The 14517-nt window shown below is 38.3% G+C and overlaps 1 protein-coding gene across 1 annotated transcript; it reads right to left on the bottom strand.

The window, feature by feature from the left end:
• Positions 1-43: 43 nt before the first annotated feature.
• On the bottom strand, positions 44-11965 carry tmem276b (transmembrane protein 276b). The gene is made up of 5 exons (XM_061036936.1): positions 11298-11965; positions 6912-7025; positions 4386-4523; positions 2250-4179; positions 44-2167 (listed from the first exon to the last, which is right to left on the bottom strand). The coding sequence occupies exons 1-4, from the start codon at positions 11692-11694 to the stop codon at positions 3932-3934; spliced, it is 897 nt and encodes a 298-aa protein (XP_060892919.1). The 5' UTR covers positions 11695-11965; the 3' UTR covers positions 44-2167; positions 2250-3931.
• Between the last annotated feature and the right edge of the window lie 2552 nt (positions 11966-14517).

Genomic DNA, 14517 nt, shown 5'->3' with positions numbered 1-14517 from the left:
AGAGGAAGAACTCACATCTGGTAACACTAAAAGCAACAAGACATTAGTAATTACGTATTTTTATTTCATTAAAATAAATAAATTAAAAATGGACACAAGTTTTTATATATTGAAAGAAACTAACTGTAATGAGATCATGCAAGACAGTAATGTCTTTATAGTCCCCACATAACATCTGCAGTGGATTGAACCAGTATAAATGACTTGTAGAAAATAATAGCTGTGCTACTGAAACATGTGCCACTTGAAATGGTGGCATTTTTTCACTGGGCACCTCTCATTGCACAGGGTACATTTCTAAGCTCCTCGTGTAACACGGGAAGTCGCCACTTGTGGGGGATTTTACAGCAATTGAAAATACATGGTTACACTGTGTTGACCTCAGTTGATTTGTAAAATACATTATTCTTAACGGTCTGTAAATCCTGCTACTGTGTGCTACTGTGCTTCTCTAGTGGAACTCAATTCAATCAATCAATAACAAATCTTAGTTCAGAATTCTTCTCCTGTTGTTGGTTTGGAGTATTTGAGATATGGGGTTGGAAATATGTGCTTTTTAAATTTTTGCTTGTAATACTTTCCGTGGTGGCACAACAGTACTGGAAAAAGTCAGACTTTCCCTCCTATGATACACAAAACACTTGTAATAGTTGTGTAGAATTGTGCCCCCAGTCCTAACAACAAAGAATATTTGCACCATGTACTTACACATTACAGCTTCCTGCATCAGTAGTACTTATATTACTGTGCATCAGTTTGGGTTTTAAACTTAAAACTTCATCAAACTAAAACACCACACAGCATTCTGTGATTCTCAGGACATCAGAGAACACATCGACTCAGAGTCTGTGAACTAACCATAGATATAAATAATATTATATTTATGGTATGTCCTTGATCCTGGCATAAATATTTTCACAAAATGAGCCGAGGCCGACTTTCCCTAAACACACAACATAGTATTGACCCAAACCGTTTGTAAAAGACACAACTGGGTGCTTATTACATGCTCTGGTCATCTTTTGCTCCCCTTTAGTGACCTTACAAACGTAAAATGTAAAACTTCACCTGCTCAAACTTCAGGTTCACAGACTTTTATGAGACCCAGCAAAGTGCAAAGATTCAACAAGACACTGAAGATACAGTTTTCAATCATGCCTCAGGTATTTTCCTCGACTTCTGTAAAGTGGTAAACCTCCTGAGGAGGTCGATGGTGATGGTGAAAAGACTGAACATCACACACAGTGTTGTCAATACATATTATAACACCTTTTTTTTTGTAAAGAAATTATACGACGTAGCTGATAGAATATCTCATGACTCATCTCCAGCATTGACATTTATAAAAACGTTTTTTTCACACATGGCTGTTATATTCTTTGATCATGAAATTGTAGTTAGCTTTAAAATTGAAAAACTAAATGTATTGATGAGTGGGAGGAACTAACAGAAAATTGGCTGATGCAAGTTATTTTCATCCTTAAGTGTAACCACATGAATCATTTCTCTTTTTCTATCAATTAAACCACTGTCATACCAGCTACACTCTGATTGGACACGACCCATTCGGACACAACAACTTATGTTTCTACACATTTCAAGGAGTGTTTCACACATGGATCCAGCGCTGATTTAAAATTGAGCTTCTAATTTTATATCACAAATGTACTTCTGAGAAATAAGTAGTGTATTTTAATTCACTATTTTGTTGTTTCTCAAAATATAAATGCAATAATGTTTGCACATTACTGTCCAACACAGGTTAGATCCTACTGAAGTAAACTTTCCATTGTCACTCCCCTCATATTAACACACGACAATCAAAGTCAAAGGGAAATGGAAAATGCCCTTTTTTAACCCTTTAAGATCACATCATATTGTGCAGGTTTTCCACATTGAAAGGCCAAATCTATCCCAAAAAAATGCATTTCTTTGTAATCTCAAATCAAAATCCATCATGTATTCTTCTTCTTTTACAGCAAACAAATGTGTGCTTACTGAATCTTAAACCACCTAATTTCCACCTTCGATATCATGACATCCACTGATCAGTCAGAGCTCAAAATAATTAGTTTGCAAGTTAGCGATAGCACAGGTTGCCAAGAAGTCCTCAGGGAATTTGACCAACTTTATAGTAAAATGTAAATCCTCTCAACATTTAGGCTGCCTTCTATGCTGTGACAGATATATGTCAAGATACGGAAGCTAGAAATTAATTAAATATAATTTCATCTCGACTTCAAAGACACAAATTTTTAATACACTGTTTTCAAGAACCTCTCAAAACAACTATTTGTGCTTGTTCCACATCAGATTTTGAGGTATTTTTAATCATATGATTGAATAAGAGAAAATTTGAATAATTCCCATGGTCCTATCTCATAATACTCCCTATTCCTCTATGTGGGAATTAAGTAACCAGTACTTAACTACTGGTCAAGAGATGACACAACATCTGTTGCACACGTCAATGAAACTGTGGATTTGGGATGCCACATTCTTAATATTCAACTTTTAAATCAAGAATGTTAAATGTTTTCAGCTCATTTTTAACTTTTTAACAATTTTGCACCATTACACAAACATCCATCTTCATTTGAAACACTCATAAGAGAGAAAGGCTTCTCGACATACATTGAAGGACAATGATCTCAATGATGTAAATCATCCCCCAAATTCTGCCACTTTTATTTTGTCAGTAGCTCTCTAATCCAGATTTAAATTGAGACCTCATGACCCTTTGGTCGTTGTTCCTTTTCTGCAGATGAGGATTTGGACCTCAGCTTGTGCTTTTCTTTTCAGTGAGGTTGCTTTTTTCTTTTCTTTTAAAAATTGCTTAACCCGCTTCTTTTCAGAATATTACACTAAAAAAGGCAGACCCCATAAGGATAAAAAGGGAGCAAATGAAATCCTTCTCCACAGTTTGATTTGTGCTATTTCGCTCTTGTCAGATTATGATTTAGTTGTCAGCAAACACCCGCATCAGCTCTATCAGATTGGTGCCACAAAATACCTTCATGTTGCTGAACCCAGTAATGGATTCATGCTGCTAGCATCATCCTATAACTATTTCCTCTCCACACTTTCAGCCATCCTCACCTCTGAACAAACAGAAAACAAACATTCTTATTCAAAATCTACTTCACACAAACAATGATCTGGATCTACACAGAGATGCATTTATACATATAGAATCTTTAAAGAAGGTTTTGCTTTTCAATGCAAATTGACTTTGTATTTTATCGTATACTGACCACGCTGCTTGATGCACTTGGTGCTCTGCAGAGGTTGCAGACGATCCCCCCGGGGCTCATATTTCACATCAGTTAGTGTGCTACACACAAGATAGCAACGGGCTGTCAATGCCAGATTTTTTTTTTCATCAGGAACAATAACACAGCACACATCACTTGACTGAAAGAGGAATGCTGACAAGATGCTCTGGCCTGATGTTTTGTGTGTTTGCTTCTTTTGGAGGATTGCTCCCATGATTCATTCAGAGTAATTGAGCATGTCTGGAAAAGCATTTGCTAGTGTGTGTGTTTGTGTGTGTGTTTTTGTGTGTGTGTTTAAGAGAGCACCATTTTAAGACAAATTCTCTTCAGAGAAAACAGTCACATCAAGATCGCCATAAAGTCAGCCTGTCAAACATCTGAACCCCACCCCCCAAAAAAGTCTTATTTGTGCTATAAGAGCATTACTGCAGGTGTCACTCTATGTGTTCCCGAAGGTCCAAGATCAGGTGTGTGAAGTTTGTTGTTGCTCTGTTGCTCTTCTCCTCCTCAGGCACACTGAACACTGAAGGGGGGATGGCGATGTCTAGGGTAATGTGAAGTGGTGATCAGACATAAAACTGTTTCAAAGTCAAACATCAAGGTTGGAAGGGTGTGCTTTGTGCGTTCTGTGGGTCAGTCGCTTCCCCACGCCTCTGTCACACGGTTCCATTCTCCTGCCTGGGCTTGTGGGTTGTCGTGCGAGCAGGTGTGCTCAAAGAGGGCGCCAAGGTGCAGAGGAAGCCGGCCAGCAACGTGAGGCCCAGGCCTCCCCAGGCACAAAACATGGACCAGCCATAGCCATGGCTAATGTCCTCAGGTAGGCCATACATGTAGCGGGGGTAGCGCGATAACTCAAAGTTGATTCCTGCCACACATGTGCACAGGGAGATGATGCAGCATGTTCCTGTGTGAACGGAGGAGACAAACAGTGACTTAAAATGATAAATTTATGAAGTTCCAATATGTAATGTGTGTCTTGCAGGACAGGAATCTACTACTCTCATGCCAAAACGAAGATGCTCTTAGTTGTTACCAAATGAACACAGAGATTTTATAAAATTGGCTGATGTCTGCATGTTTGTGTGTGCATGTGTCCTGCTCTCACAGTACCTCCCATGAGAAAGAGTAGCCCAGCTACATATTGCATGAGGTCATGCTGCTGGCAGCATCCCAGCACTCCGATGATCCAGCCGAAGAGAATGATGGACACGGCCATTCCCACGAAGCCGGCCGTCATTCTTCTTAGATCTGCAGGCAGAGACAAAATCCTCACCAAGTAAAATGTACCCCATATCAACAGAACATGACTGTTGTGTTAATTGTTTTTTTTAACATTAAAAATGTAACAATTATTTAAGAATGAGGTAAAGCCAGAATCTGCATCTCCATTATCCACCATGCATACTGTAGATGTTCTTGACTAACAAGTCAATCTTAAGTGTTTCATATTTTTTTTGTCTTGTCAAAGAGAAGCCACGTAATCCAACCAAGCAGCAACCTCCGGTCTTCAAAAATGAAGCCAATGCAGGACTTCAAAACCCTGTAGTTTGTCAGGTGTCCGCCTAAGGCTGGATCCAGGATTCACATACACACAACAGGCAAAAAGACAGTTTTTACAGCATGAATTAAAATGTTTACAGCCTGGTACAAAAAACGTAATAGGTCTGATTAGTTATTGTCATCATGGGGCACACACTGTACATTTTTTAAACGGCTCTGTTTTGATTTTATGAACAATACGTGTTATCCATAGTTAGGTGCGTAGCTGACATGAATGACAGGCGGGTGCAGCATAATGGTTTGTCATAAGGCTTAAAACCCGCCTCAGCTCCAGCTCTCAGCCTGTCATTAGGTTGACTGAAAGTAAGGCTGAGACAACATTTCCAACATGGCAGCTGCTGCCGATGAGCCTCCGGAGCCCCCTGCAGTAACAGATGGCTGACTTCACTCAGGCTTTGTCCATTAATATTTACAGTCTATGGATCCAACAAAGTAACCAATTACCCAACTTAAGACATTTTCATACTTTTGAACTCTTCTGAAAGGGAAAGGCAAAGGAAAATAGAAAGATTTATAGGAACATATCTTAACCAAAACCTTCACTTAAACCCAAATATTTGTAAGTTATTTTACTATGAAGCTTATTATTTTTATTATAATACAAATGTACATATATTAGTCAGTAAGTTGATAACAGATGTTACTCTGTTTTTCCACAGTTAGCATAATTCCATAGTTCTTTCACAGAAACATCCTTACATTTTTAAGAAAAAAACCTCCTCTAATAAAACCGTAAAATATAACGATATATATTATGATATGATATAATGACTAGTTATAGCATAAACAGATCTAGAACTGAAGAGAAATCAAGATTATATGTTAGAGGTGTGGATAAATAATAACAATAGCATTTACATTCATCTTACAGCCTGTCTTAAACAGAAAATATCAGCAGATTCACAACAACACTTTATTTACGAATAAAAAGGAAGTTCAGAAACTGATCATCACTTCTGATGCAATCTAAGGTCAAACAACGCCTTCATTCTATCTTTTTTAATCTGTCTAAGCAAGGACATAGAGTAAGAAATACAAGTCTGACCTAATGTGCCCAGTTAAGCTCATCTAAAGCCAGCGGCTCCCTAATAGTGATGACCTGATGAAAACCTCTCCTCACGAGTTTAGACGGAGGAGAGAGGGGCTTATGAGGTCAGTGATAAATTCAGGCGCGACAGGCAGATGTGCCTTAAAAATGCTAAGTGCATTCTTTCAAGAAATTTAGACACTTACATGCAGTCATTATGGTAAAATGCACCAGTGTGGAAAAACTGTAGATCAAGTACTGACTTAGAGATGATGAATGAAATGGAACTTTTGTTTTTTAGCTATACCTAAATTTCCAAGAGGACTATAGAATGCCTGGGATAGTTATGTTTCTGAATAATATGACCAGGAAGAAAAACACAATGGAAATAAGATAGGACCTAAAACAGTGCCCTGGGGATTGCCAAACCTCACACTTACGTTTAGATCAAGTAAACAGAGTTTGACAAAGCTTCTCTAATTCAAAATGTTGACTGAACAAGGTGAATTCAGTATTGACATTAATCAGATGGTATATCATTTATTTTTCAAACTAAAAGTCTGTTTATTATGTTATTATTTATAGCTTAAGGCTGCTGTTAGGAACCTTCGGTTTGTGTCGTTTATGGCAACCCCTGTGAAAAAAGCTTCAGTCTTATCTCACTGCTGATTTTGTCTGAAAATGTTAGTTATGTTTTTAAGAAAAAATGTCATCCTTCTGTCTTTTAACAGTCAAATGTATCACTCCCTTTGAATATTCTCTGTAGAAAATGTAATAAAAAGGCCTTTTCAGCAGCATTCAGTTAATCACTTGGTTTTCTTTATTCTGATTGTCGTTTGCTTTTGAAGGTCATAAAAATGCATCAGTATTAATTTAAGTCTATTTCATAACCAGCTAGAACTGTGAACAGCAGCTTTTAATTGTTTAAATAAGTAGCACATTGAGCGAAAATAAAAGTGGATGAACACAACAGAAGCAAGCGACAGATACTCAGTGACAAACCAACAAGTTCAATCAACTCTAAGAAGACAGAAACACTTGAAACTTACGGAGTGCGTGCCACTCATCCTGTCGTATGGTCTTTGTGATGTTGACGGGTAAATTTTTCGGTAGGATGGAGGAAGAGTAGTGGTACTTGACTGGGGTACATCTTTGAATGATACCTGGCAGGAAAAATAGAGACGGAGAAAATTACAAGAGGTATTAAATAAGAAATGTAGGTGAGCCATTGACCCACTCTTGAGCTTATAAAACAATATACATTGTAGAAAAGTTTCATATTCATTTCACATCCTAACTGAGTTCTATTTGCTGAGATGACCTTATTAACCTCATGTTTCCAACCACTTCTACAGTGTTATTAAGAGGGATTAGAAAATGATATGTAATATGGATTTTTCTACCAAAGGCTAAGCAAACAGCACTAATCTCCTATTAAAAGTAAATCCCTTCATATTAACGTGATGGTCAGTGCAATACAACTACATTAAAAATGTGTTTCCTGTCCAATACGGCAAGAGTTTAACAACTTTGGGAGCACAAACAGGCAGGCAATAAACTCTGACTTCATGTCACAGCAAGTAAATCATCATTGTACTTATCTCATATTTTAGGGAGCTGGGCTTTTTCTACAGTACTTCATATTTGTAACAAAATGCTACAATCATGGCACACATTTCTCTTTGTTATCTGAGTTCAGTGGTTTGATAATATGATTATCAAACTTTTGTCGGATTTGTTAAACACTGATTTTCAGACTCATTCTCTTTGAGAGCAGGGTTTGTGATCTTTAAAGCTTTGATCTGAATGCGCTTTGTGGAAGCGTCCATTGCAATTAAAGAAGAAAGATGTTTATAGCTGAGTGCCATTTCAGACCAAATATTTCATGTTTTCAAGACGGACTTATTAATAAAGCATTGCTGATTTAATAGGAGGTTTTTTTCCCCAAACAAAGCTGTTTTGAACACAAAACAAGCTGAAAGTAGAACAACTTTTTTATTACTTAAGCTGACAAAATGCTGGCTATCTAGCAGTAGATCTTATACTCGCTACAGGTTTGGTAGATCCAGATTCTAGGTTATTATCTCTGCGAAGGAGGTCATGTTCTTAGAAGTATTTATTTATCTTCAGGTTAAGTAATTTTCAAACTTGGTGGAAGGTATAAACATGTGCCAAGAAAGAACCCATTATATGTTTGATCAGACTCCACTCAAACTAGCTCTAAGCTTGACAATATTATAACACCAGAGTCTAAACAATAGCTCATTCCCACTGACAAGTATTCCTTTCTTTCTAATGACACACACAATTTCAAAAATGTAAATGGTTTTCACTTGATGCAATTGATACATTAATGTACAAATTTGTTTTTGGTTTTGACAAATGCGTGTTAAGTACAACGGCATGGTGCAGCTCTATCACTGCACAGAAACCAGGTTCCTGCCCCGGCTGCAGTCTAAAGAAACAAACTTAGGTAGTGTCATGTAGTGTCATCCAGGTGATTGATCCGTGATTAAATGACAACCATCCTCTGCCAAATCTGCTTCGGTCCCCTGCGACCCTCTAAGAGTGAACAGTTTAGATGATGGATGGATGTTATAGTGAAATATTTCTAGAAGAAGGGACCTACAGGATATATTCAAAGAAGAGATGATGACGCTCCAGCAAAGTGAACGCATGTTTTGACAGAATTCTTGAAATTTTGTAAATAAATCCAGATGTAGGCTACGCTATCAGCCTTGGCCTGAGTCCAGCTTTACAAGTGTCCTTTAATTACTTCTAAGTACAATAAGTATGGCGAGTTTAAATCATCCCCAGTATATATCCCCTCCCCTTTTAATGTAAGCAGAGGTCTAATCAACCAAAAAAAGTGAAACCCCTATGTGGCTTTGAAAATATACATTTAAATATCAGATTTTCGGTGCTTACCTGCATGGTGTATTATTATGTTTTTAGGAACACATGATGCCAAAACTATCATGTGAAAAATGTGAACATTTTACAACACATTGTAAAAAGCTATTTATAGATCATCATTTAGTGAAACTTGCTGTGTATATCTGGAGCATGTGATCAAAACTCTGAATTGGACACATCAACTCAGAATTGGTATCACATATTTTTATCGATTCCAGGATTTCCGATACCTTCACAACAATTACTGACATACTGTTAGAGTAAAAAACAACCCAAAACATCCTGTCAGCGATTGACTTTTGGTCTCTCTCATGTTGCAAAACGTGATCACCCTGCTTCAATACTCAAGACTCACTCACAATCACTTCAGTAGCCAACAATGGGCATGCACCATTACAGCTCTGATATAAGCTTTTTCACTACTGCTATGCTGCCCAATTGGGTCCATTTTAGTTTGTATAAGATGTCCCCCTCACTTTGGAAAGTACCCAGCTCAAGTTATGTGCAATTTTTATCTTCTATATACCTCATTTGATATGACAGAAGACAGCACAAGACAAAAACAGTTCTAGGTCCATTTTCCCAAGCTGATAAACTATTACAATGTTTTTGTAATAATAATCAAAGTCCTTTCCAAAAACACGTCTTTAAGACAAGTTTTCTTTTAAACTATATGTGCATGTGACATAAACAAATGATATCAAATTGCTGTGATACAAACAAAAATATTGCACCTAAACTTAACTGTCAAATGGAATAAATATGAACTTAAAAGTCAGACAAGCCACTTTCAGGTCACTTCAAATTCTGCAAAATGTAATGGCAAATAAATGCAATTATACTTAAAGGCAGGGTTGGTAACTTTGGTAACTTTCGATAACTAGCATGATTTTGAAAAGTAGCATTCCCTCAGTGCTCTGTCAACAACCACCCCCCTCCCCTCTGGGTGCTCATTCAGCGTTTCAAGTAAACATTACACTTTATCATAATACAAGTTTCTTTTTAAAAACGTGACTATTTTACTACTGAGAACGTCCAATGACAAACTCCCAGTATAAACTCTGTCATCAGTGACGAGCTTTGAGTGTGGGCAAATCCATGAAAGGGGTAGAGAACGAGCAGTGAAACAGGGAGGCATGATTGGTTCATCAAATTGGTCCCTCGTGGCAGACATTGGTCCAAGTTTTTACATGTTTACAACTGCTACAGATGACAGATTTTCTTAATTCCTTTTTCAGAGCACATGAGTTTTGAATTTCTGTCAGGACCTAAAGACAATTTCAACCAAAATCTTAAAAAGGGTATCTGGAGAAAATGACCAACCCTGCCTATAAATGAGCCCATATTCAAAGTCTGCACCTTTTGACTATTCAGAGCTCATTATGATGGAGTGGAAAAAGCACAACACACTCTGACAGTAGTTAAAAACATGTTGGTCATATGACCATAATATTATTCTAGAGACATCTATCCATGTAAAGGCTTGAGTACAAGGTGTGGATAAGCACACACATGAAGCATGTTCCACATGTTTACATGAGACAATGCCAAGTGATGCTAAGAAAACATAAAGCTCATAAAGCTGTTGCAGAGGCATTACATTGTGTTCAAATCTGGAAGTCTAGTCAAAAACACAACCCTGTTGTCGTTCTGCCTACTGTCAGTGTGAACATTAACAGATTTTTATACGTCTGTACACTGTTTGATATTTGAAAAGCAGAAATGAAACATTTGTACTGTTGCTTACTGTTGGAGAGTAGACCTTTGTTTATTTCAAATAGATATCGCCCAGTAGTTGCTGATTTCAGAGGTTGAACTTAAAAAAGTAGCACCATTCATTATTCTAGCTGTATTCAGAGCAGGTGTAGGGCAGAGAAAAATGTCAAACACTGGCCTTTGTTTTTCCCAGCTACACTGGTGTATAATAAGGCTCATCTTATTCTACTTTGACATTAAATAAACAACTCGATAAACCAGTGTTTTGTGCACAGGGTGTTTCCCCTCTTTGTGTATGTGCTCAGTTTTAGGACCTCAGTGTGGACCAGGTGATGCATAAATGAGTGAGGCCTGGAATATGGCTTCTCCTTGTTGTTGAAAGAGCAGCCCCTTCCATGGGGCTTGGCCCAAAAATAAATCCAACTATATCTATCGGGTCTGCATGTTGAGAAAAATGAAATAATTCCATAAGACACGAATCATTTCCAGATGTTGTTAAAACTGTTATAGCCTGGAGTGGATACAAAAGCAGACCGGCCATTATCTCAGAGAGGGACTCAGAAGAGATTGATTCAGGACCATGGACAGCAAAACCCATAAAACCCATAAGCACTAAGCGTGTAAAACGCATCTCGATCTCGTGACAAAACCTTAAAATATAAAACGCAAATCAGTATGAGACTGTGGCCCTGTGTGTGTGTGTTTTTTTTTGTTTTTTTTTTGTCAGGATAGGTGTGAGCTCATCGATGAGCATCACGGCCTGCTGCACACAACAAGGCGTCAGACAGACTGCTCGTGGTTACCTTTATAAATAAGGTCCTCGGTCTCCAGGTCGAAGCCCTCTCGGTGACATTTCCTCCACAGCCCGGAGATGGTGGAGTTAAACTGTCGGTTGCAGTGAGACTCCATGGCGGACGCTGCAGCCAGGAAGTGCCGCTTCCCCCGGATGAGAGCCACAGCATCTGGGCCGTTACCTTTCCTCTCCAGGCTCTTTGGAGGCATCTGGAGGGGCAGGTTGTGGTTCGAAATGTATATGTAACCCGGGTCGTTCCGCTTGTTGGCATAGTTTTTACATCTCTCTCGGTGCCTCCTCGCGTCGGTCTCGTACCAATAATCGGTGCAAATCGCCATGGCGAGCAGCCCCAGAGCACAGAACGCCAAGCAGAGCCCTGTGCCTGTTAATATTTTCATAGCGGCCATCTTCCCCCGCTCGATGGAGAGCCCAAACAGTCGCAAGAAGGTTCCTCCGTGGCCGTGGTGTTGGTGGTACCGCGTGAAATGAATCACGACGGCACTCAATGCCGCGCGCAGTCCTGCACGAGGAGCATGATGGTACAAGGCCAGGGGTGTCCGGACTGGATGCTGTGGTCTATTGTTGTGGTGCCCGGTGGATGCTATGTTGTTCTCACCATCTGTTATGGTACAGGAGGAGAGGGGATGGATGGCGACCAACGCTGTGAGGAGGAGGAGGAGGAGGAGGAGGAGGAGGAGGAGGGGAAGAGGCAGGGATGTAGTTGCGCGCTCTCTCCTCCAGGTTGTTTTAGGATGGAGAGGACCAGAATGTGCTGCCCTGTGCGGATTTGTTCTGCTTGAATGGCCAAAATTTGGGTTTGGTAAACACGAAAAACAATGGTGCACCAGAGGGAGAAACGTATTCAATTCAACTATTAAATCGATTTTTATTTTTTACTTTACTTTGAAATCTGAGGAAAAAGCTTTTCAGTTGTTCTGATATCACAGGTAAGACTATATTGCAGATTCTATGACTTAAAGCTCCCGTGATGAGTTTGAGGTTGGTAAATGAAATATAGACGAAATTTCTAAAAAAAAAAAAAAAAAAAAAGTGACCAACCTAAGCGAGAGAAAAAAAAGACCAGGAGCAACAAGATTCATTTTTAAAGCTTTCAACCACTGCTGTAGGTCTCAGAGAGTTTATCACTGCACACTGCAGAAACACTCTGTTGGCATTTCCAACAGCAAAGATTCAGTGAGTGATAAATTGTTACAAGAAATTACTAAAAAATAAAATAAAAAAATGTTTAAGAAAACACATTTGCTCATGTAGAGGACCAGATCAATAAAGAGATAAGAGGTAGCGCTTTGTCCACAAGGGGCGCCACATTTGTCACACTGAAATATGGAAGCTTCCTCACTGAAGCTGGAAATCTATGACACATTTGTTAAATGTGTTCAAAAATCATTTTAGGTATTAAATAAATTACTCATGTAATGCAAAATCTGAATACAAACATATTCTAACCTTTTGCAAGTTAAAAATTGTTCATCTACTTTTTCATAAAGGGGGCACTTAACCCTTTGACTTCCACACTAAGAAATGACATTTGCAAAAAAAAAAATTGTTGGTAAAATTGTGTTCCTGCCTCTTCATTAAGCAACATTTCAGGTTTTATTTTTCAGATTACCCAATCAGGAAGCAGATATGCAGGTCAACCAGCTGGTTGACTTGCCTGTTTAGGGTTACTTTGGGCATGAATGGATTTCTTTAATTTCTGCCACAAAATGTTTAGTTTTTTCATATATAAACATCACAGAGAGTAGAACTTGTTAAAATAACCTGTAATTTATTTAACAAACTGAATGAGTAGCAATGGTTAGAAATTTAAAAAAAAATGCAAAAAATAAGAAATTAGCGACTTGAGCCAGGCCGTTTGCGTACACTGGCAACTCAACCGAGCGGTTGACCATGTTTTCTGAGGAATCGTAGATATATATTTTATTTCCTTCAACTAAAATATGATTGTTAGAGGGTCTATAAATGATATGTGAAAAGATTTTTTTTTTTATTAACCTTTTTATTATTATTGAGAATCACATCAATAAAGTAAATCTAATGTTACTAGGCTTATTTTTCACAAACACGTTTACCTTAAATTCCCTCTGTTCTAATGGATTCACACCTAAAAGGAACTCAGCTACTGTGAATGATAGACCATCTGTTACCAAGAATATTGGAACCGTTTCCTGATGGCCCCGGACCATTTCACAACACAAAACACTGATACGACCTGATTCTTTTCCTGAGATTATAACTAGTGGAGTCAAGTTTGAGACCGTCATTTTCACATGTGTAGCCCTGCTTTGAATTTGGCTTCAGCATTGGAAGAAAAAAAGAAGAAGCAAATTACAAAATTTTAGGATCATCAGGATGCTATCATCTAGCGGGCAGGGTTTATATTTTTCATCATAAAGTATGAAGTTTTGGATTGTCAGCTGAGTATCAATGAAATAGTTATCACTCCACCACAGTGCACATAGTGGTTGTTTGTTGTCCTTCTGTGCTGTGACTGAGGAAGGCTCCCACAGACAATAGGCGGCTCACAGGCTGATGACTAAGGAAGGCAACCCGCGGTGGAGTCGTTATGGCAACAGAAGCTTGCCAACAGACTGTGTTGAAAAGTGAGAGCCTACAATCAATACACCAACCCAACCTACTTCCACCTCCTCCCCCACTACCATATGACATTTAAGGCATCGGATCTTTGCAGTAAAAAAAATGGTCACAATGGAAATATTATGGTGCAGGGAGGGCAGTTATAGAGTATGTACTGAGCAGTCTCAGGCCTTAAACACAGCTCTCCCAATCAATCCCAGGTCATCTTAAACCCACTGAGATTATAATAATGTTAGTGTTAGAACTCTACTTTTGCCTTTTTGTCATAAAGTTGATAAGGAAACTAAAGCTGCAATGATTACTGAATAAGTGTATTAGTCAATTCAAAGAACATTGCTAACCATTTTGATTGTACGCTGATAATTTATATCGAAGAAAGTAGGTCAAAATTTTTTTGGTTTCTTAAATGCAAGAACTTCTACTTATCTTCGTCTTTTATTTAATTTTATTTAATAAAAAATCTTTGGCTTGTAGGTTGGAAAAAAGCAGCTGAAGATGTGACATTAGCATGCAGAATATGGTAATGACCAATTTTGACATTTTACAAACTAAAGATTAATCCTGAATATAATCTGCTAATTCATCTTTAATGTCCGTTATCAATTTATTTT

Source organism: Labrus mixtus, chromosome 1 (genome assembly GCF_963584025.1).
Source record: "Labrus mixtus chromosome 1, fLabMix1.1, whole genome shotgun sequence".
Taxonomy (NCBI): Eukaryota; Metazoa; Chordata; class Actinopteri; order Labriformes; family Labridae; genus Labrus; species Labrus mixtus.
Note: the sequence above shows the minus strand (reverse complement) of the source record. Positions and strands in the feature narration are given on the sequence as shown.

Bases quoted from the DNA above. Each gene is read 5' to 3' on its own strand.
- tmem276b (XM_061036936.1), bottom strand. From the start codon at position 11,694: ATGGCCGCTATGAAAATATTAACAGGCACAGGGCTCTGCTTGGCGTTC. The intron at 4,524-6,911 runs GTAAGTTTCAAG...CTCTGCCTGCAG, and splicing joins GGATGAGTGGCACGCACTCC to ATCTAAGAAGAATGACGGCC. The intron at 4,180-4,385 runs GTACTGTGAGAG...CCGTTCACACAG, and splicing joins GCTACTCTTTCTCATGGGAG to GAACATGCTGCATCATCTCC.